At 32.4% G+C, this 23,132-nt stretch overlaps 3 protein-coding genes across 4 annotated transcripts; all 3 read left to right on the top strand.

The window, feature by feature from the left end:
- The first annotated feature begins 468 nt into the window (after window positions 1-468).
- LOC103492555 (cellulose synthase-like protein D4) lies at window positions 469-5,506 on the top strand. The gene is made up of 6 exons (XM_008452960.3): window positions 469-1,261; window positions 1,525-1,908; window positions 2,221-3,025; window positions 3,164-3,909; window positions 4,083-4,591; window positions 4,704-5,506. Exons 1-6 carry the CDS (start codon window positions 801-803, stop codon window positions 5,165-5,167), a joined length of 3,369 nt encoding a protein of 1,122 aa, XP_008451182.1. The 5' UTR covers window positions 469-800; the 3' UTR covers window positions 5,168-5,506.
- Window positions 5,507-7,915: 2,409 nt separating this feature from the next.
- Window positions 7,916-12,718, top strand: LOC103492554 (protein FAR1-RELATED SEQUENCE 5). 2 transcript variants are annotated; one of them, XM_008452956.3, is made up of 4 exons: window positions 7,916-8,143; window positions 8,616-10,864; window positions 11,724-12,177; window positions 12,348-12,718. In XM_008452956.3, exons 2-3 carry the CDS (start codon window positions 8,666-8,668, stop codon window positions 11,895-11,897), a joined length of 2,373 nt encoding a protein of 790 aa, XP_008451178.1. In that variant the 5' UTR covers window positions 7,916-8,143; window positions 8,616-8,665; the 3' UTR covers window positions 11,898-12,177; window positions 12,348-12,718. The 2 variants fall into 2 exon arrangements, with proteins under 2 accessions (XP_008451178.1, XP_008451181.1); XM_008452959.3 differs by having other exon boundaries at window positions 7,916-10,864; window positions 11,724-12,237.
- Window positions 12,719-14,950: 2,232 nt separating this feature from the next.
- LOC103492553 (uncharacterized) lies at window positions 14,951-15,983 on the top strand. The gene has a single exon (XM_008452954.3). The coding sequence runs from the start codon at window positions 15,024-15,026 to the stop codon at window positions 15,741-15,743; it is 720 nt and encodes a 239-aa protein (XP_008451176.1). The 5' UTR covers window positions 14,951-15,023; the 3' UTR covers window positions 15,744-15,983.
- The last annotated feature ends 7,149 nt before the right edge of the window (window positions 15,984-23,132 follow it).

The following is a 23,132-nucleotide window of genomic DNA, read 5'->3' as shown; positions in this document are numbered from 1 at the left end:
GGCACATTTTCCTCCCGTCATAGGTGTTGTATCACCAAACTAGGTCACCTACTCGTGTGTTTCTGTTGCTTCTCTTTTGGTTGATTTGTTATTGTCTCCGTTATTGTTGGGGTGTGTTGTGTCCATCTCTAACTAGTGTGAAAGAATAGCTTTCCAAATTTTGATTAACGTTTCAATATATATTTTTTATGTTTCATAGATTTTTCTACGATATAATGAAAATATCGATTCACCATTCATGTCGATGTTGAATCCAAGAAAACCTAAAAATATTCATGGACATGTTGAGCCTCATATTATACTTATACCTAAACCACCTAACTACATCTTAATTAGTTAGGTTTATTAAAGAGAGAAAATTTCAATATAATTTCCTCCACACATACAATCCTTAAAATCGGTAACAGATCCTTCCTAAATTTAGGCTTCAATCAACTTTGTCTTTCTCCATCGTTGGGTTAATCCGTTAATGGTATGTCCCAATAATTTCCCACCATTCCTCTCCTAAACTTCTTGGAACAATGCTCCACCATTGATCCCAACTTCCCTTCTCGAACAATGCTCCACCATTGATCCCAACTTCCCTTCCTTTGATTTCACAATCTTGTAACTTCAAGCAACATTTCCCAGTTCTGTTCTTGTCTAAGCTGAAGATAAAGCAACTTTTTTTCTTTCTTTCCTTTTTGTTGGTGACAATATGGTAAAAGGTCATGGGTTTTACAGACAGGGGACTAAAACGAAAATTTGATTAATTGATAACTCAACAAAGAACTTGGAGCTAAAAAGTGAAACAATAATAAATGGCAAGTTTAACCAACCAACCATCCAAGAAAGCCATTCGCAGTCCGGGCGGGTCTACAAATGCTACGAGCAATCGAGGTTCGAGTGGACAAACAGTTAAATTCGCACGAAGAACGTCGAGCGGCCGATATGTTAGCCTATCAAGAGAAGATCTTGACATGTCAGGAGAGATATCGGGGGACTATATTAATTACACGGTGCATATTCCTCCGACACCGGATAATCAACCGATGGAATCGTCGGTAATTAGCAAAGCAGAGGAGCAATATGTCTCGAATTCACTATTCACCGGCGGATTCAACAGTGTGACACGAGCACATTTGATGGATAAGGTGATAGATTCAGAAGTGACTCATCCACAAATGGCCGGAGCCAAGGGCTCTTCTTGTGGCATGCCTGCTTGTGATGGCAAGGTCATGAAGGACGATCGAGGCCAGGATATTACTCCTTGCGAATGCAGGTTGTAATTCCTCATCCTCGAATCTCTCATGTTTTCAAAAGTAATGATATAACATTAAATTTTGGTTAAATTCCATAAGAAACTTAGAATATAGTATCTGGTTTATAAAATTTCTTCAAATTGTAGAGACTATCTATGAAATCTTATTTGAGCATATGAACTAAACTGTTTAGAGATCAAATTATAGTTTAGCATAACAGTAATCCATCTATCTACTTAAGCTTTTCACAATTGTACGTATTTTGAATGTTGTATTTGTACAGGTTTAAAATTTGTAGGGATTGTCATCTTGATGCAGTAAAGGAGACGGGGCTTTGTCCTGGCTGCAAAGAGCCATACAAAATTGGAGACTTTGATGATGATTCGAATGATTATTCCAATGGAACATTACAATTACAAGGGCCAGATGGGTCTAAGGGTGGTTCACAAAACATGTCAATGATGAAGCTAAACCAAGGTGGAGAGTTTGATCACAACAAATGGTTGTTTGAGTCAAAAGGAACTTATGGAGTTGGCAATGCATATTACGATGACTACGATGGCGAAGACGATAAGTTTCGTGAAGGGATGATGGAGTCGATGGACAAGCCATGGAAACCTCTTAGTCGAACGTTTCCAATCCCAGCTAGCATCATCAGTCCATACAGGTTTCTTTCCTTTACATATTTGGAATGTTTTGGTTGATATGTTAATATGTTCCTATATAAATTTCCTTTGACACTTGAGTCTTATAGGATTAGAATGTCTCTCATTAGATAGTCGATATGTGTAAGTTGACCTAAAATTAAAATAAGTACTACAATTTTTTGTTTTGCCAAGAATTTTCATTACTATATTAATATTTTATCGATATATCTATAAAGTTTAAATTTCAATATCAACATTGTCATTGACATACATATTTTAACCCTTTTGAAACATCTTGAGAGTAATAATATTGAGTGTTTTTTTGGGGGCAGGCTGTTGATATTGGTAAGACTTGTGGTGTTGGGTTTTTTTTTACATTGGAGAGTGCAACATCCAAATGAGGATGCAATATGGCTATGGTTAATGTCTATCGTTTGTGAAATATGGTTCGCTTTCTCTTGGATTCTCGATCAAATTCCGAAGCTATGTCCCGTCAACCGCGCTACTGACCTTCAAGTCCTTCACGACAAGTTCGATGCTCCATCTCCTTCAAATCCCACCGGTCGTTCCGATCTTCCGGGAGTTGACATGTTTGTATCCACAGCAGATCCAGAAAAGGAACCAGTTCTTGTAACTGCCAATACCATATTATCCATTCTTGCAGCTGATTATCCAGTTGAAAAACTTGCTTGCTACATCTCTGATGATGGCGGTGCCCTCTTGACGTTCGAGGCAATGGCAGAGGCTGCGAGTTTTGCGGATTTGTGGGTTCCATTTTGTCGTAAACACAATATCGAGCCGAGAAATCCCGAAAGCTATTTTAGTTTAAAAGTGGATCCAACAAAGAACAAGAGTAGATCAGATTTTGTGAAGGATAGAAGGAAGATCAAGAGAGAGTATGACGAGTTTAAGGTTCGAACGAATGGGCTTCCCGACTCAATTAGGAGGCGATCAGATGCTTTCAATGCAAGAGAAGAAATGAAAATGTGGAAGCACATGAAAGAAACAGGGGCAGATGCTATGGAGCCAATTAAGGTTCAAAAAGCAACATGGATGGCTGATGGATCTCATTGGCCTGGTACTTGGGTTGTTCCATCTGGTGATCATTCTAAAGGTGATCATGCAGGAATTCTTCAGGTATAAACAAAAAATAAACTCATTCTAAACCTGAAATGTCAAAGATGTAGGGCATGTTCTTGAATGATTTGTAAACATGGTAAAAATCCTTTAATTTTTTCTGTCAATCAATGTTTTTTTTTTCTTGATCTTTACCAGGTGATGTTGAAGCCTCCGAGCCATGACCCATTAATGGGAAGTGTGGACGAAAAGATCATAGACTTTACAGACGTTGACATTCGTCTTCCGATGTTCGTGTACGTCTCTCGTGAGAAACGACCCGGATACGATCACAACAAGAAGGCAGGCGCCATGAATGCCCTTGTAAGAGCATCAGCTGTGTTATCAAATGGTCCATTCATTCTCAACCTTGATTGTGATCATTATATTTATAATTGCAAAGCCATCAAAGAAGGAATGTGCTTCATGATGGACCGTGGTGGAGAAGATATTTGTTACATTCAATTCCCTCAAAGATTTGAAGGTATTGATCCTTCTGATCGTTATGCCAATCATAATACTGTCTTCTTTGATGGTAACATGAGAGCTCTTGATGGAGTACAAGGTCCGGTGTACGTCGGAACAGGTTGTATGTTTCGTCGTTTCGCCCTCTACGGTTTTGACCCGCCGCAACCTGATAAAATTACGCATAAAAACGATTCCGCCGAAACACAGCCTTTGCGATCTAGTGAGCTTGATCCTGACCTTGATGTCAATTTACTTCCCAAGCGTTTCGGAAATTCTACCATGTTGGCTGACTCTATACCGGTTGCCGAGTTTCAAGGTCGCCCTCTAGCTGATCATTCTGCAGTCAAGTATGGACGCCCTCCCGGTGCCCTTCGTCTTCCTCGTCCACCCCTTGATGCTGTAACTGTTGCTGAAGCTGTCTCCGTAATTTCATGTTGGTATGATTCACTCTTGAAACCTTTAAAATGCTTCAACTTTCAACTTTGCGTCTAATATATATCTTCAATAAATAAACACAAACTCAAAAACTTAGGAACTAAAACTTATAATTTAACTAAAATAATCAAATCATAATGCTTATTGTCGTCTATATGGGTCATCCATCAAATAGGTACGAGGACAAAACGGAATGGGGGGAGCGCGTTGGATGGATTTACGGTTCAGTGACGGAGGATGTGGTGACAGGCTACCGTATGCATAACCGTGGGTGGCACTCAGTTTACTGTATCACCAAGCGTGATGCCTTTCGTGGGTCAGCTCCTATCAATCTCACCGATCGACTCCACCAAGTGCTCCGGTGGGCAACGGGATCTGTCGAGATTTTCTTCTCGAGAAATAACGCCTTGTTAGCGTCGAGACGCTTGAAATTTCTGCAACGACTCGCCTATCTTAACGTCGGCATCTATCCCTTCACTTCCATCTTCCTCATCGTCTACTGCTTCCTCCCGGCGCTGTCGCTATTCTCCGGGCAGTTCATTGTCCAGACGCTCAATGTCACCTTCTTGATCTACCTTCTCATCATCACCGTTTGTTTAATCTCTTTAGCCATTTTGGAAGTCAAGTGGTCTGGCATCGGCTTGGAAGAGTGGTGGAGAAATGAACAATTTTGGCTCATTTCAGGTAAACTATTTGAATTACATCTTTCATATTCTCTCAACTTTCTTTCCTGTTTTTCGCTTTAACACATGTCTTTCTAAACATCATATCTGAATTTGAAACTTGTTGATCTCAGGCACATCTGCTCACTTGGCGGCCGTGGTTCAGGGCTTGTTGAAGGTGATAGCAGGGATCGAGATCTCTTTCACACTAACGTCGAAGTCGGCTGGGGACGACGTGGATGACATATACGCAGATTTATACCTAGTGAAATGGACATCATTGATGGTTCCACCAATAGTGATAGCAATGATGAACATAATAGCAATAGCTGTGGCATTCTCAAGAACAATCTATAGCTCAGTGCCACAATGGAGCAAGTTCATAGGAGGAGCATTCTTTAGCTTTTGGGTGTTGGCACATTTATATCCTTTTGCAAAAGGGTTAATGGGAAGAAGAGGAAAAACACCAACAATTGTGATAGTTTGGTCAGGTTTAATTGCAATTACACTATCTTTGTTGTGGATAGCAATTAACCCACCAAAACCAAGTGCTGAGGATGCTGCTGTTGGAGCAGGGGGAGGGTTTCAATTCCCTTAAATATATATTGAAAATTAAATAAGAGAGAGAGAGAGAGAGAGAGAGAGAGTTTGTTTTTTTCTTAGGGGTTTGGTGAATATGTGTGTGTTCAAAAGGGTTTTTTTTCCTCTCTTCAGATCTTCAAAAGGGTTTGGTGAATATGTTGCTATTTATGTGAATGTGTAATATATATTTATGTCTCAAATCTGACTTGAAGATCATCTTCTTCAACAAGTGAATTCTGTTTACTATATTTGATCACTAGTTCTTAAGTTTTTCTTTTTTCTTTTAGTGTTTATGTACTCAAAGAAAAGGAAGGAAAGAAAGGAAAACTTAACCTTTGTTTTGTGTTGTTTAGTACTCAAATACCTTGGTTAACATTTTCTATTGATTTTTTTTTTCTTTTTTTGCTTTACTTAATTTTATTATTATTAATTAGTTTCATTTCATGGGGGTATAAATGAACAAATGAGTGAGAAGGTTATAAGTTTGATAAATGTTTATTTTCTTTTTCACACAAAATAGCTTTTTAAATACTTTTTGAAGTGTTTCTATTGATTTAAAAATATTTGTTACGTTTTAATCATGTCTTAAAAGTACTCACCATTTGTCAATTTTAAACTATTTTATTATTCAATAAGATGGTTATCGAGGTATTGTTTTATAAATTTTTATTGAATAAGATATTCACTTGTTATACTAAATAAGGTTTTTTGACTATAGTATATGAATACTTGAAGTTTATGTAGTTTCAAGTTCGAGTTAATAGTCTCTAAATGGTGTATAACATAGGAATAGGGTTGAACATCTTATTTTGAAAGTACTATAGATGCAACCCACTTAGTATTTTAGTACAGATTCTAAATCGTTTATGTGAAGCATGCGAGTTAGGACATCCTAACTAAAGAGTTTGTAATACTTTTACATTATAATATTATTCCCGTTTAAAAATGATTATTTCAATTTTTATTCCTGACCATTCATGATTAGTTTTAGATCTACAAAGGTGATGAGTTTAATTAATTATATATTATTTTATCATTATTTAATTAAAATAATTTATTAGATTAATTAGATTAGCTAATTATAAATTGTTGTTATTATTGTTATTATCGTTGTTGTTATTATTGTTATTATTGTTTTTATTGTTATTGTTATTATTATTATTATTATTATTATTATTATTATTATTATTATTATTATTATTATTATTATTATTATTATTATTATTATTATTATGTGAAAATGTGTTAAAAAGGGGTCGGGCAAAATATTTAACTGAACCATTCTAAAAACGAAAACCCTACAAGGCCCACAATAAAAAAATAGTGTAATTGGGTTAGATGCTCATTTTGATTTGATTAGACAATTTAGATTTAGATGCAAGATTGTTTAGATTTGATTTTTTTCAAGATTTTGTCGTTACATAATCAGAAACTATTTTTTATTTTCTAATTCTTGTTTTATTGAATGAAAAAAATAGAAAAAGAAAAAAAAAAAAGACACACCTAGTTTGTAGGGTTGTTTTTTTTATATGCCCTTGTACATTTCATTTTTCATTATGAAAGCTTGATTTCTAACCCGGGCAAACAAAAGGAGAAAACAAATAGAAAAACAGAAAACAAGCCACCCAATTCCATTCGCTCAGTAAGTATACACGCAGTCAAAATTAACAAATTAATGAAATAATATTGAAGTAATAAGTAGGATAAATTCATGTTTATTAGTAACAGATAAGTCTATCAAAAACTAGGACAAACACACTATCCAAAAATCAGTCCAAAACAGAAAGAAATTTCATGAGAAAGGATTATGTAGTACTAAGAAACTCAAAATCTTGCAAGTGCCCGATTATACAGTGAGAGCTAGAACTTCGAGGTGCAGGTTTTAGATCTATCATATATCAAACTCTAATGCATTTGCAAGATCCAATGAATCATACTATTAAAGACGGATAAGTTGGAATAAGTGTAAGCAAAGATTGAAAGAAAACACGATTACAAACTCCAAAGTATTACAATGAATCATATTATTATAGGGAAACTTGTGTAAATATAACAAAACATTAAAAAATTTACGGTTCATATAAAAAGTTTATAAAATTAGTCATTTTTTAAATATTTCAATTTTTTAAATATTTCAGGTTTGTCCTTCTCTTTTCCGTCTTTTCCTGAGATTTCGTTTTCTTCTTTCCTTTTTTTCTGCGATTTATTTCCATTATCTTTCTTATTTTTTAATTCTTTTTATTTACGATCGTTTAATCTTTCTATTGTTTTTCTTCTTTTACTTCCTTTTCTTTTTGCGATTTCTTTCTATCCTTTTTTTTCTTTTTCTTTTTTCAAATCTAAATGATTATGTAGTAAGCAAACGTAAACAATCGTGTTAAAAAGTAAATGATCATGTAAAAAAAATAAAAGATTGTGTATAAAGAATCTTGAAAAAAAAATTAGATTGGAGTAACCAAATGTAAAGTAAAAAAAGTAAACGATGGCTATTTGTAGCCATATCTAAACGATGACAAATATATTAGGCACACGCTATTGATGGCGTGGTTGACGACACATTTTTTGTGGGCATCTGTGTTTTTTCTATTTTTAGAATTGTTCTATAGGTGGTAAATATTTTGCAGTTTTTTTATATTTTCGAGAATACCCTTTATTATATTTATAAAAAATTCCTTAAAAAATTGTAATTTAACTAAAATAATAATAATAATAACCATGGTTTTTTTAATTAAAAAAGAAAAAGAAAGGTCTGGTGGAATCTCTCAATCCAAAGATGGGTTTCAATTATTTCCGAAATCAATCAATCTTGTGTTGGTGACGGCATACGAACTTTTGTGAGAGTAATCGGCGAACTATTGGAACAAAACCTCTCTAAAATTTTGAAACCTCGAGGCTGTGATTCCATACGAAGAATCCATCGCCAATCTCCAACACTCCCCGCTTTCTCACCGTCTCTTTGCGATCATCCTCCACTTTTCCACTTTATTCACGGGTATTTTTCATCTTTCACCTCTGTTTCTTCATCTCTTTCTCTCCCTGTAGTATCCCTCTTCCCTTTTCGCTCCTGATTAACCCCCAATTTCCGCGCTTCTTTCGGTTTCCCGGCAAAATTCAATTAATTTTCTAGGGTTTTTCAACCCAGGAACCGGAACCCTTTAGTGGGTTATGCAGTTATGCTTCGCTTTTGATTATCTGGTTGTTGATTGAGTAGTTTCTGGGAAAAGTTGGAGATTTTAGGTCTGAAATGGTTTTTTCAGTAATGGGTTTTGGTTGTTTTTGTGTTTTGTTTAATGGGTACTGCGGCTTGCACTCGAATATGAAATGACATGGCTGTTTATGTTCTTTTTCTGTCTTGGCATGCTCTTGTTGTATGGTAGATTAATGGGATTGAGGGGAGTGTTGTTTTGTTGTTGCTGAGTGACTTATCTCTTCTAGTCATAACTTTTAATCATCTGGTTGGAAAGGGTGTAGAGTTTGCAGACCAAGTTGTGATTGAACATTCACTGTGTTTCACATGGATAATGAGGTGATTGAATTTGATATTGGATTGGGAGGAGGGAGTGGGAGGGAGGGAGATGACTACTCTATGGGTATTGTACATCATTCCATTGAGGAGGAGGAAATGGTTGATAGCCCTCCTCTCAGCAGTCTTGGTGGTGGTGGTTGCAGTGGTGAAATATATCTTCCTGAGGGTGATCTTTTGGATCTTGAACCTTATGAAAGAATGGAATTCGAATCTGAAGAAGCTGCCAAGGCTTTCTACAATTCATATGCTCGACGTGTTGGGTTTAGTACTCGTGTCAGCTCCTCCCGTCGGTCTAGGCGTGATGGAGCAATTATACAAAGACAATTTGTTTGTGCCAAAGAGGGTTTTAGGAATTTGAATGAGAAACGCACTAAAGACAGAGAAATTAAGCGTCCTCGGACGATTACAAGAGTGGGTTGCAAAGCATCCTTGTCTGTAAAAATGCACGATTCTGGAAAATGGATTGTCTCTGGATTTGTTAGAGAGCATAATCATGAGTTAGTTCCTCCTGATCAGGTTCACTGCTTGCGGTCTCATAGGCAAATATCAGGTCCTGCAAAGACCTTAATTGATACTTTACAGGCTGCTGGGATGGGTCCTCGTAGAATTATGTCAGCGTTGATAAAGGAGTATGGAGGAATCAGTAAAGTTGGATTTACAGAGGTGGATTGTCGAAATTATATGAGGAATAATCGTCAAAGGAGTTTAGAAGGAGACACTCAACTGCTTTTGGATTACTTGAGGCAAATGCATTCTGAAAACCCAAACTTCTTCTATGCTGTGCAAGGTGAGGAGGATCAGTCTGTGGGAAATGTCTTTTGGGCTGACCCAAAAGCTCGGATGAACTATACTTACTTTGGTGATACTGTTACATTTGACACTACCTATAGGTCAAACAGATACCGTCTGCCCTTTGCTCCGTTTACTGGGGTGAATCACCATGGACAGCCTGTGTTATTTGGTTGTGCTTTTCTAATAAATGAATCTGAAGCATCATTTAATTGGTTATTTAGAACGTGGCTTTTGGCAATGTCTGGTCGTCCACCTGTGTCAATTACTACTGATCATGATGCAGTAATACAGTCAGCCATTACACAAGTTTTCCCTGAGACCCGTCACCGTTTCTGCAAATGGCATATTTTCAAGAAATGCCAGGAGATGCTGTCTCATGTGTTTCTTAAACACCCAAGCTTTGAAGCTGACTTCCACAAATGTGTAAACTTGACTGACTCTATCGAGGAATTTGAGTCCTGCTGGCTTTCACTTGTTGACAGATATGATCTCAGGGATCATGAATGGCTTCAGACAGTTTACTCTGCTCGGAGGCAGTGGGTTCCAGTGTATTTGCGGGACACGTTTTTTGCTGAAATGTCTATTACACAGCGAAGTGATAGCATGAATTCATATTTTGATGGGTATGTGAATGCTTCAACCAATTTGAGTCAGTTTTTTAAACTGTATGAAAAAGCTTTAGAGAGTCGGAATGAGAAAGAAGTGAAAGCAGATTATGATACAATGAACACTTCCCCTGTTCTAAAGACACCATCTCCAATGGAAAAACAAGTTTCTGAGCTTTACACCAGGAAGCTATTCTCAAGGTTCCAAGAGGAGTTAGTTGGGACATTAACTTTTATGGCATCAAAAGCTGATGATGATGGAGAAATTATAACATATCAAGTGGCCAAATATGGAGAGGATCATAAAGCACACTATGTGAAATTCAATGTTTTGGAGATGAGAGCAAGTTGTAGTTGCCAGATGTTTGAGTTCTCAGGTCTTCTGTGCAGACATATCTTGGCTGTCTTCAGAGTGACCAATGTTCTTACACTACCATCTTATTACATATTGAAACGATGGACAAGAAATGCAAAAAGTAATGTGATATTGGAGGACCATGCAAATGATATCTACAGCAACTATCTTGAATCTCATACTGTGAGATACAATACCTTACGCCATGAGGCTTTTAAATTTATAGAGGAAGGAGCAAAGAGTGTGGATATGTATAATGTGGTTAAAGATGCCCTTCAGGAGGCTGCTAAAAGGGTTGCTCATACGACAAGGAATGATGGCAAAATTTCTACAATGAATGGGCGAATTAAAGTGGACCCTGTAAATGTCAGAAGCTATGCGAATCATAGTAGTAGCAGGGATCATGATGAGAGCTTGAGTAAAAATATGTCTGAGGTAGGTGCTCACTTTCATTTGTATCTCATGTTTGTCTTTTATTTTATTGGAATTCGTTCTCTAAGATTTCTATATATAAGAGAAGGGAAATTTCTACTCCTTTTAGCATCTTACAATTTAGGTTAGTGATGGATGGAGTTTGTAATCGTGTTTTCTTTCAATCTTTGCTTACACTTATTCCAACTGATCCGTGTTTAATAGTATGATTCATTGGATCTTGCAAATGCATTAGAGTTTGATATATGATAGATCTAAAACCTGCACCTCGAAGTTCTAGCTCTCACTGCATAATCGGGCACTTGCTAGATTTTGAGTTTCTTAGTACTACATAATCCTTTCTCATGAAATTTCTTTCTGTTTTGGACTGATTTTTGGATAGTGTGTTTATCCTAGTTTTTGATAGACTTATCTGTTACTAATAAACATGAATTTATCCTACTTATTACTTCAATATTATTTCATTAATTTGTTAATTTTGACTGCGTGTATACTTACTGAGCGAATGGAATTGGGTGGCTTGTTTTCTGTTTTTCTATTTGTTTTCTCCTTTTGTTTGCCCGGGTTAGAAATCAAGCTTTCATAATGAAAAATGAAATGTACAAGGGCATATAAAAAAAACAACCCTACAAATAGTTCTGAATTACCTGCAAGAATGGACTCTAATTCATAAGAATAGCACCAAGCTGATAATCGAATCACTTTGTATTTGTTTAATTTTTTTAATGCTTCTCTTTAATCAACTTTCATCTGAGTTTCATTATTGGACTCTGAGTGCTGGCTGGGCAATCTTTCATTCACTTGCATGTCAAGACATGCATGATTTTCTTCTGACATTTTTTACTCTTGAAATTCTTGGCAGGATGAGTTGGACAAAAAGATCAATGAACTTACCAATGAATTGGAGTGTGCAAATCGCAAGTGTGAAGTTTATCGGTCTAACCTTTTTTCAGTGCTGAAAGACATTGAGGACCACAAGTTGCAATTGTCTATTAAAGTGCAGAACATTAAAATTAGTATGAAAGACAGCATTTGAGGTGTAGTAGAAGTATATAGTGAGTCTTTGTCTCATCTCAATACCAAATATTGTGTGTTTTTAACCTAGGTCTCATTGAGAAGTATCTTAGTAATGGGGATGTAAATTTGTTTTTTGTCGAGTAATCAATGCTCCTACATCTGTATGCAACAATTAAGAGGTGATAGTTTGTTGATTTACTGTCCCGGAGATGGATGACCACGTTTCTATTTTCACTGCAAGCTTTTTCTAGCCATCCAATGGGGTCCTCTTTGAAGTATATGATGATACTCTCTCACTGGTACGAGAAACATCTTGTCAATCTTGTTCATCAATTTGAGTCCGAAAAAGAAAAATACACGTAATAGTTGCTTCCCGGTTCGATTTGCTTACTTATTATGATTTTATTTGAGTTTTTCTTCATTTCATAATTGATGTTAATTCTGAATTTTCCTTATTTTGATCTTGTAGGGGGAGAAAATAACTGGTTTTGAAGATGATAGTGCCATTGTTCATTTTATTGATGGCTATCCTTTTCAGATCAGGATCCTTGCTCGGGTCAGCATCTTTTTCTACATCAATTTCTGAGGTGAAAAATGCTGTGATATATTTCTCGATCCCCCCCCCAAAATTTCACAGGCATGATTTGGCTTGGAAATAAGAAATGCCAGATGCCCTTCAATTGAATGTACAGGAAATTTTTTTGTAGATTTGGTGGTGACTTTGCTGTGTTGATGAATTAGTAGCAAGTCTATCTAGGAAGATGTAATTGGCTGCTGCTCAGTGGTAGCAAACTAGATGTAGTTTTATACCATTCTCATCGATCTATCTTTTACATTTCACTTGGATTGTTTTCCCTGGGTCTGATTTCATTTTCTGGTTCCAAAGAAGTTAGGAGTTGAAATTTGACACAAATAACCAAACTGCCAATTAAGAAGAAACAGGAAGGATTAGACCTTCTGGAGACAAGATGTTCTTTATCTTTTTCTTCTTCTTCTTCTTCTTTTTTTTTTTTTTGGTGGGACTGAGAGCTGAACTTTTGGCCTCATAGTAATAAAACATTAATTTGTAATTTGGATAAAGCTAGAATTTAGTATTTATTTTTGGTATTGTTTTCTATAACTAAAACTATTAGGACTCTTCCTCAAATTTTAGGACCAAGTCTTGACTTTTATCCAACTATACAAACCAAAACTGTAATAAACCCACAATTTGTTTATTGTTTCTTAGAAAAAAATGGTTAAATTAATAAATGCATGGATTTTGTTTGACTTTGATTTGATTTGGGACAGAGTAACCTCTTGTTTTTCAGTGTACTTCCATTAACCATCAAACAAGATTTGATGTCTTATAAATCTTGGAATTGGAACATCCTCGTAGTCCCCAAAATTGGTAAAAGAGTTGTTGAGTCGAGAAAATGAGGATTATTAAATAGGGAAAACCTTAACCGCTGCTTGGGTTGTACCCAGTTTCTTTTATGCTGCCCAGCTGCACTCATTTTTTGTGCAGCTCGGCTGCTGTCTAAATGTAACGTGCCATGTGAGATAAAGAAGAGGAAAGTAGAGGGTTAGATTACTTAGATTGAATATGATATATGTGATATCACAGATAACAAGTGTGGCCACAGGAGATATACCAAATCAACTAGTGAAGGTATGGTTCAAATTATCAAAGTAATATGATGTTTTGTGTCACAACAAAAGCTTTGTATATCTGAAGAGTGTAAACTTTTTTTTCCTATCTTTTTTTTTCCTAAAGTAAAAAGGGACTATCGGAGACTTTGAGTTGAGTTTTAAAGTACAAGTTTAATATATTGAAATTATGAAATTTGCATTTGGGTTATAGTTTTTACATTAGAGAGAGAAAGACGAAGATCGGGATGAATATCCAAACACTTTAGTTATTGCGGTTGAAATTGGGAAGAGTTTAGTTTTACAAACTCCTTTCGGTCATTATTTACATTAAACGATTTATTAATTTACTATTTATTTATTCTAAAGACTCCATATAATTCTTAAATGTGACAAGCAATTAATGAAGTATGAAAATTTTTTCATACTAGTGGAAATTTTCTCAACAAAATTGGTAGAGTTGAGTTATTTTACACGACTAACCTGAACACTTATGCAAATCAAATTATTTTTCTTTTAAATTGTTAATTATGTTCCAATGCTTCTTAAGGCAGTTTCCTCATTTCTTCTAAAGCGAAACAGAGAAAGATAAATATTCTCCCTATCTTTTCTTTTTCCTTGGAACCAATAATAATAATAAAAGGATAGGATTGTTGAAAGTGAAGAGTTTGAGCCAAAGCTCTTGAAAATGAAGTTTCTCTTTTAATTTCAGGTAGAAGCTGATAAATCAAACTTTGTTTTTCTAAGATGAGGATAAAATACAAAGAAAAAATTCCTAATGTTTTTGCTCTAAACAAAGAAACTAAAATCACTTCAAAATTCTATCTAACATTAGATTAGGATAAACAAAAATATTAAAGTACATTAAAATGCTCTCTGAGTTCAATTTTGGTCAAAGGAATAAATCAATATCACATTTTAAAAGTGATATTGATTAACTAAACCAACACCTTCTTCCATGGAATCAGATTCTAACCAATTTCATCTTCTTCTTCTCAATTCTACTTTCTTCATCTTCATAATTGCACTTACATTGCCAAGTTATTCTTGTACTTGTAAATTCTAAGCAAAGTATCTACTTAGATGATCACTTCAAAAAAAAAAAAAAAAAAACCAAATTTGCAAGACACCTCCAAGTTCAAAGTACAATTGTAGTTATAATTGCACTGTCGGACTTTCGATGGTAAAAATAGGGTCCTCAAACTTACAATAATGTCGTAGAAATTGGATTCCTAAATGAGAGTCGGGTTCAATTTTAACATTATTTGTACAAGTTTCGTGCCTCAATTTTTATAATTGGAAGTCTAAGGGTATAATTGCAACTATCATCTTACTTTGAAGTTGGTTTTTACAATTTTTTCAAAATATACCCACTTTTTTAAGTATTCAAATACAAATCAAACTGACCCTTCTGATCCTCGTCCATGCATTTATAAAACTATTACTCTTCTTTCCATAAATCTATTATTCATTTCCATAGAAATAACAATCAAGAGGAAGAAAGAAAGAAACAATAATGAAGATTGAAAAAGAAATGTTTCACCCAATTCATCCATGGCACAAGCTTAAGCTGAATCACAGTGATAACCCTTTCAACTGTGGTGGTTGCCATGAAGCTGGCATTGGCTTCAATTACCAATGCCTCCAATGTGACTTCACCTTGCACAAGCTTTGTGCCGTGGCACATCCCAAGATCACTCACCCTTTCTATCCGAAATGCGCTTTTGAATTCTATTCTTCCCCGCCCGGTGCATGTGCCAGGTACTGTGACGCTTGTCGAAACGACGTTTCAGGGTTTGTTTACCATTGTAAGCGTTGCGGTTTCGATCTCCACCCTTGTTGTGCAAGCCTTCCTCAAGTGCTCGATGATGGCGAACGTAGCCTTTACCTTAGTATGAAGCTCTCGGGGCTGTGCCACCGATGCGGAGGCAAGGGACCAGGATGGTCTTACAAGTCTAAATGCAGGAATTATAACCTTCATTTATCATGTGTGAAGGAATTGCTAGTAGAGAGCTGGCAAGCCATGTACCTAAAAGTAGACAAGAACAAAGTCATTGAGGTTCAAACAAGGATTCCAAGCCTTAAGGGGACACTCCCAAGTAACCAAAGGGAAAGAGGAAAGGTTGAGCAAGGATTTCAGATGGCGGGTCGTGCCGCTCGGTGCATCGTCTCCGCTATGCTTGGCGACCCGACAGCCATGATTGCTGCAGTTGTTGGTAGCCTCGTATCGAAGTAGAAAGGAGGCAAAAAAAAAAAAAAAAAAAAAAAAAAAAAAAAAAAAAAAAAAAAAAAAAAAGAAAGAAAGAAAAGAAAAGAAAAAGAAAAAGAAAAGAAATGAAAAAGACAGAACCAAAATCATGCTACGTAATTTTAATTTATTTTGTTGTCTTCGTGCTTGTTTGGTTTGTGTGTAATGTTCATAAGATATTGTTGTTGAAAAGAGTTGTTTGTTTGTTTTTTTGGTTAATTTTTATAAAGGTAACATACCACCAAAATATTTATGATCCGTCTAACAAATTATTCATTCTTTAAATATTATAGGTTTATCCTTCCCTTTTTATTGTTGATTTTTTTCATCGTCTTTTTTTTTTCACTGCTATGTCTTTCTATCGTTTTTCTTTTTTTTTTTTCTGTTTTTTTTACGTCGTTTAATCTTTCCATTGTTTTTCTTCTTTTCATTTTTTTCTTTCCGCTGCAATTTCTTTCCATCAATTTTTTTAACGTCGTTTAAATTTGAGTAACCAAATATAAACGATCATGTACAAAAAATAACAAAATCTAAACCATCGTGTATAAAGAATCTTGAAGAAAATCATTTAGATTAGAGTAGCCAAATGGTGTAGACAAATCTAAACGATCGTGTAGCAAAATAATTAAAAAAATCATTTAGCTAAATCTAAACAATTTGTACTAAAGAATCTTGAAAAAAATAAACAATCGGGTAAAAAAATAAACCGTCATGTACCAAAAGAATTTAAAAAATCAATTAGCCAAATCTAAACGATCGTATACCAATTTTTTTAAAAAAAATCGTGTAAGCAAATTTAAACGTAGTCGATCATGTAACTAAATTAAACTATAGAATTGAAAAAATAAATTGTATAAAATCTAAATGACCAAATTTAAACGATGGTGTACCAAACAATAGCAAAATCTAAATGATCATATACCAAATATATTATGTGGGCGTTGTTAACGGTATGGTTGATGAGACATTTTTGGTATTTTTCATGTTGGACCTGTAGGCTTTTTTCGTTTTTACAATTGTTCTATACGGTATAAATATTTTACCGTTTTGTTATATTTTTTAAAAGACCCCTTGTTTTTTTTATATGTTTTTCATTTAAAATCCTTTCTCCCCATCCTTTGGCGAATTAGATTAGGAGAATGATCGGTAAAACAAATAAAAATATTAAGGAATATAACAAATTTTATATTCTATGAATGATATATGATACTGACTAAGATATTCATAAAAGTCTATCAATGTCTATATCATCGATAGAATCTAAAATTATTTTACGTTTTATGTATATATTTTGGTTAACTTTGTTATATTTTAAATGTCCTTGTTCGTGGCATTAGAAATTGTATAAAACAGCATAGAAAGTTATTGAGAAAAGAATTAATGTTCTTTTGTACTTTGGTGTACTTTGATGAATTTAAGATAATTGTATTCAAATTTGGAAAGATATGTTGAGAGTTGCATGAAGTTGATTGGCCATGAATTAAAATACAAATGAATCAACTAGATAAGACATGTCTTTTCTTAGTTTTATAGCACATTTTAAATGTCGATGTGAAAAGCAAACTCAGAGATGTTAAGTTTATGGAAATATGTCGCTACAGAGATTTCATGTTAATGTGATATGAATATTTTAGAGAAAAATATTATATAAAAAAAGGTTATTAGAAATATTAAATTTACTTGTAATTTTAATAAATCTTAAATTTAATCTAATGAAGTTGATTTTTATAGAGAAAAATTTTCATTAATATAACAAACTACTAAAATGTTTACGGTCCATGTAATAAAACTCATCAAGTTAACAATTTTTTAAATATTCCAGGTTTGCACTTTTATCTTTCTTCTTCTCTCTGCGATTTTTTTTATCGTCTTTCTTCTGCTTCAATTTCTTTCCATCTTTCTTCTTTTCCTCTTTTCTTTTACATCGTTTAGATTTTAGTAACCAAATCTGATTTTTTTTCTATCGTCTTTTTTTTTTCTCTTTTTTTTATGAGTGCATCATCTTTCTTTTTCTCTTTTTTTTACGTCGTTTAGATTTGGATAACTAAATCTGATTTCTTTCTATAGTCTTTATTCTTTTTCTCTTTTTCTTTTACGTCGTTTAGATTTGGGTAACGAAATCTGATTTATTTCTATCGTCTATCTTCTTTTTCTTTTTTTTTCTCTGCGTGCATTGTCTTTCTTCTTTTTCCTCTTTTTTTTTTTTTTTTTTTTATTTTTATTTTTTTTTTTTACGTTGTTTAGATTAGGGCAGCCAAATATAGACGATCGTGTACAAATCTAAACGATCGTGTAACCCAATTAATTAAACCATCGTGTAACCAAATTAAACGATAGAATTGAAAAATAAATCGTTTAAATTTGACTATCTAAATCTAAACGAACAAATCTAGATGATTGTGTATCAAACAATAGCCAAATCTAAACGATCGTATACAAAATATAGTATGCACATTGTTGATGGGACATTTTTGAGATTTTTCATTATGCGCCTGTGGGCTTTTTTCATTTTTAGAATTGTTATATACAATGTAAATATTTTGCCGCTTTGTTATATTTCTTAAAAGACCCTTTAAATAATCATAATAATTTTCATACAAACAAACACAATACAATATAATGAAAAATTTTAACCAATTAAATTTTGTTTTCTCAACGAAAATCGAGTCAAGTAAAAATTATAATTTGATTTAGTCGGAGGAATTAAAATTTCTCAAACTCAATCCAATCAAAGCATATAATAGAAAATTGAGCTGAAGAAGATGTTAGGCCCCTAGCCCATTAGGCAACTGAGCTCAAGCTCGCCTAAAATCCATACAAATCATCTTATTTCTATAAATAGAGGTCTTCCTCTTTGATTTTAATGGGGAAGAATTGACGATAAAAGTGCGAAAAATCCAGATTTAAAGATTCAAGTTCTTATTCATCTCCAGATTATCATCTTTTAACAAAATGAAAACAATTCCAAAAAATCAAAACTCAAATTGAACTCAAGTTTACAACCATTCGAAGATCAAATACTTGGAATGTTTAAATCTTACTGAATCCGGAATATTTAAGTTTAAATTGATCTTAACTTTATGACTTCCTAAAGACTTGCACTCAAATTATAAAGATTGAAAAAATTTGAAGAACGATTGAAACCAATCGACAAGCTGAAGAACAATCAATCCATACCAATCAACAAGTTGAAGAACGATCCAAGCCAATCAACAAGCCAAAGGCCGATCCAAGCCAATCAACAAGTCAAAGGTCGATCCAAGAAGATCTACAACTCCATAGGCCGATAAGGATCCTTAAGCCCCAAAGATTGATTATCCAAAAAGATCAACAAACTTGAAGATCAAAATTTACTTTTTTTGAGAGAAAGAACCAAAGAATTATGTTATAGAGATTATATTCACCATACTAAAATTAATACAAATTTCATGTATTAAATTTCTCTACAAATATCGTGTGAGCAATATTTTTTAAACGTTTTAGTGAAATGCTAATAGAAAATAAATTGTAATGAAAAAATCTATAACAAACTAGTAGTAAAGGCTAAATTTAAGATTTATTGAAAATCTAGAGACTAAAATTAGACATTTGAAAGTAAAATAACTAAAATTGAACCGTTTTAGAATACATTAGGGACTAAACTGTTGCAATTTGAATGTACGATGACTAAATTGTTAAATATCAAAGTTGAGGGACTAAATTGAAACCAAAATTTAGGGACGACTAAATTGTTACTTTTATGAAAGTTGAAAAATCAAAAAGTATTTGTCAATCTTTCTGATAAAATTAAAGTGGGTAGAGCCAAAACTCCCGACTATTTCGTTAATAAATCATAAACATAACACAATTGATTAATCAAGAGTAAGATGTTACATTTTCAACCAAAATGTTAGACATTTGAATCATCGTCTTTCCCTACCGTTAAAAAATTGACTTAATTAAAAGAAAAAGAGAGAAAACCTACCCCAACCAAACTTTTATAAGAACTATAAGCATGAATTCTTGAGTAAGTCATATACCTTTCAAGGTCACCATGACCATGAAAGTAATGGGAAAGAAATTACATTTATCTTGAGAGAGTAAATAACATTCTTCAAAACTAAACCTAAGACTTTTCTTTTCTTTCTCTCGACCCCAAAGAAAAAAAACGTAATTACAATAGACAGTACTTTTTAATACTAACAACTAAGTATATAATGATATATTTAAAGAATTCGTAAATATAATAAGACTTTTATTAGTCAAAAAATGGTCTATTACATATAGATTTTAGGAGTTCAATCTAAATTTTGTTGTATTTACAATTTTTACCTTGTATTATATTTGCTAATATTTTGAGTCTAATTATTATATTTATAATTAGTATAAGATGAAAGTGAACGAATAAGAGTGTTTGAAAATATTTTCAATTCTTTGATTAGAAGGAAATACTAAAAAGAGACAAGATTTTTATTTCATTGCAAGTATTATGTGACCATTGAATTAATGGAGTTTCAATTATGGGTAGAATGAGCAATTGTTTTTCCTCTCTTTTGAGCTGTTAGTTTTGGTTAGTTTGTCTCGTTGTTGTTGATTTTCTTGCTCGCAAGAAAATCAATTTGCCTTTTTTAAAGGTGTTGTTGTAGCTTTAACAGCTTTGACATTGATTCTGCACTCCAATCATATAATCACATGCATAAAGCATATGATCCTATTGATGAAAATTATGTGTTTATGTATATGTATATGTATTTATATGATGATAAAATTGACAATAACTTAACTATACAATGAAAAATAATTCAGTTGAATTTTAAGAATTATAATCTGTCACTATCTCTTATTACAGTTTATCTGTTTTATAAACCTTAATTAACTGATAAATACTATTTCATAACTTTCATTTGTTATAGTTTTTATTGTTTTACTTATTTCATCATTTTTTTTCTAGTGTGTTTACTATTTTGTTCTTAAATTAAAATATTTTACTCGAATACATGTTTGTTATTACCGAATTATAATAATATAGAACTATAATAATCAACTAATTGCTTCAAACATTCCTAGAATGTGTTTTTAGAATCTTAAATGTTACAATTTAATTTATTAGCAAAATTATAGATTTTGCATAATTGATAAAATTTAGGTCCATAATTCAGAACTTAGATTTGATGCTTAATTTCCTTTACATCACCTACAATTTGGCAATGTCATCTTTGTTTGTTTTGAAGGACTCTAAGAGTGAAAGTTGTTCACACAAACCAATATAATTTTTAAGCACTCTTAATTGTAGAATCTTTATGATTGAGTCACCGAGAAGAAATGTGCAATTTGTTGTAATAGATAGTAACTTTCAATTTTTATATCTTCTTTTGACTATATTTTCATAGTCTTAGAACCCTTCTCATTCTCATTCGAACCTGACCTTTAGTTTTTACATATATCTCTTAAAACCTGCGGCGTTACCACCATAATAGTTTAGATTCAATTTCATATTAAAATTTTAGTATTGTTTTGAAAAATTTTACAATCTCAACTATAAAAATCCAAAAAACAAATTTGAAAATAAAATCCACCAAAAAAAACATATTTGCTAAATGCATTCAATGATCTAAAAACAAGAATTAAGCACCAAATAAATTGAATACCAATCCATGTATATTTATAAAATGTCTCTTTTTCAACGGATTTGTTCAAAAATAAAAAAGAATTAATAAATTACTTTGAATTTTATAAAACAAAGTTATTAAAAGATAAAATTAAATATATTTGAGTTTTCCACGAACAGTAAATATTTCGTCAAATGTTTTATTTTTTACGATTTCTATCTCTTCTTTAATTAATTAATCAACTTATATTTAAATGTCCCTATTTTTATTCCCATGCATGAATATTTTGTTTTTCACAAATGATTTAAAATGATTAATAAATATTTCTCTCTCTCATGTTAAATAATTTTATGTAATTTAGAGTATTAAGATATTTAAACATAAATTATAGGTCCAAAGTGAAATACACAATCATTGTCTTTTCGGGTTTTATATAATAATAGAGTTATCTTCAAATATATCAAAATAAACAAAAATATTTACAAAAAAATATAACAAAATATTTCACTGAAATATCGCAATAAACCAAAATAGACTACTATATGTATATATGTGTATCATAATATAAATATATTGATCTAATATTTTCTAAATATTTTTAAAAATCTATAATTTAAAATAAAATTTCAAAGAAATATTTCAAAACTAAGTGTACTTTATTTACAAATTAAAATATAAAGTAACAAGAAAAGTTTATTGAATATAAAGTGATCAAAAGTTTCTTATAGAACAAAAGTAATCAAAAGTTTCTTGAATTCCCAAAAAGAAAAAAAAAAAAAAAAAAGAGAAAAGAAAAGAAAGAAAGAAAGAAAGAAAGTGATAAAAAAGTTTTCTTTTTCCTCTTTTTAATTTCTTTTACATATATTATTTATATAGTTGATGGTGGTTGTATTAATAATTATAGGTTACACTTTAGAGTTGGTAAAATGTCCAAAAATAATTGAAAATTAAAATCATAAAAAAAAAAAGAAGACTTTATCATTCATGCTTTTTAACTTAAAGCAATGTGAACAAATATATATATAATCAACTTACTGGTTGTTAAAGAAATTCTTTTTTAAAATAATAATGATAAACATATAATATTTGACATACATTTTCTCCTCTTAGAATAGAATAGAAAGTTCATCCTCTATTGCACAATTTTTTTAATAAAAGTAATAACCATTAAACCCATTTCAAGGTTTTGTTTTTCTTTAAATTTGTATTTAAACTAAAGTTAATTATAATATATGACAATTTTAAAAATAATAATTAAATTTTATAGTAACAATTTTTTTTAAAATTGTAAATATAGCAGGTGATGATTAAATTGCGCTAAAAATAAATTCTTGCAATACAATTTATTGGAGATTTTGAATCTAATTGTTATATTTGTAACTATTTCTTGTATCCATCGATACTTTTATCCAAATTTCATTTTACCAAATGATAAAACTTACCATTTAAGTCAATTTCGATTAAATCTAAGGATATTATTTTTAATAATTTTTCAAAAAATATCGTTTTTTTTAACAGAATAAAGAAAAAGAAACTATTTGTCCACAAACCTCATCCATACTTTTATTTGATATATTTTTCTAAACAAAACATTGCGATTATTTTTTAACGACCAACACCAAATGTTGATTTGTTCTTAGTCTCCTCCAAAAATTTTAAGACTAATTCTATTCTAATTATAAGGTTGAATTGTCGTTTCTTCTTGTTTTTGACATCATACGTGTTGTTTTTCTTTTGGTAGTTAGATTCTTTATATTAAATTTCTACCGGACATCTTCATATTTTCATG

Source organism: Cucumis melo, chromosome 1, assembly GCF_025177605.1.
Source record: "Cucumis melo cultivar AY chromosome 1, USDA_Cmelo_AY_1.0, whole genome shotgun sequence".
Taxonomy (NCBI): domain Eukaryota; kingdom Viridiplantae; phylum Streptophyta; class Magnoliopsida; order Cucurbitales; family Cucurbitaceae; genus Cucumis; species Cucumis melo.
This window is presented reverse-complemented; position numbering and strand designations above follow the sequence as displayed.

What these genes read in the sequence shown, in the direction of transcription:
- LOC103492555 (XM_008452960.3), top strand. Translation starts at nt 801, where the DNA reads ATGGCAAGTTTAACCAACCAACCATCCAAGAAAGCCATTCGCAGTCCG. An exon ending in ATTACTCCTTGCGAATGCAG is followed by an intron (nt 1,262 to 1,524) that starts GTTGTAATTCCT and finishes GTATTTGTACAG; the next exon opens with GTTTAAAATTTGTAGGGATT. An exon ending in ACAATTTTGGCTCATTTCAG is followed by an intron (nt 4,592 to 4,703) that starts GTAAACTATTTG and finishes TGTTGATCTCAG; the next exon opens with GCACATCTGCTCACTTGGCG.
- LOC103492554 (XM_008452956.3), top strand. Translation starts at nt 8,666, where the DNA reads ATGGATAATGAGGTGATTGAATTTGATATTGGATTGGGAGGAGGGAGT. An exon ending in TGAGTAAAAATATGTCTGAG is followed by an intron (nt 10,865 to 11,723) that starts GTAGGTGCTCAC and finishes AATTCTTGGCAG; the next exon opens with GATGAGTTGGACAAAAAGAT.
- LOC103492553 (XM_008452954.3), top strand. Translation starts at nt 15,024, where the DNA reads ATGAAGATTGAAAAAGAAATGTTTCACCCAATTCATCCATGGCACAAG.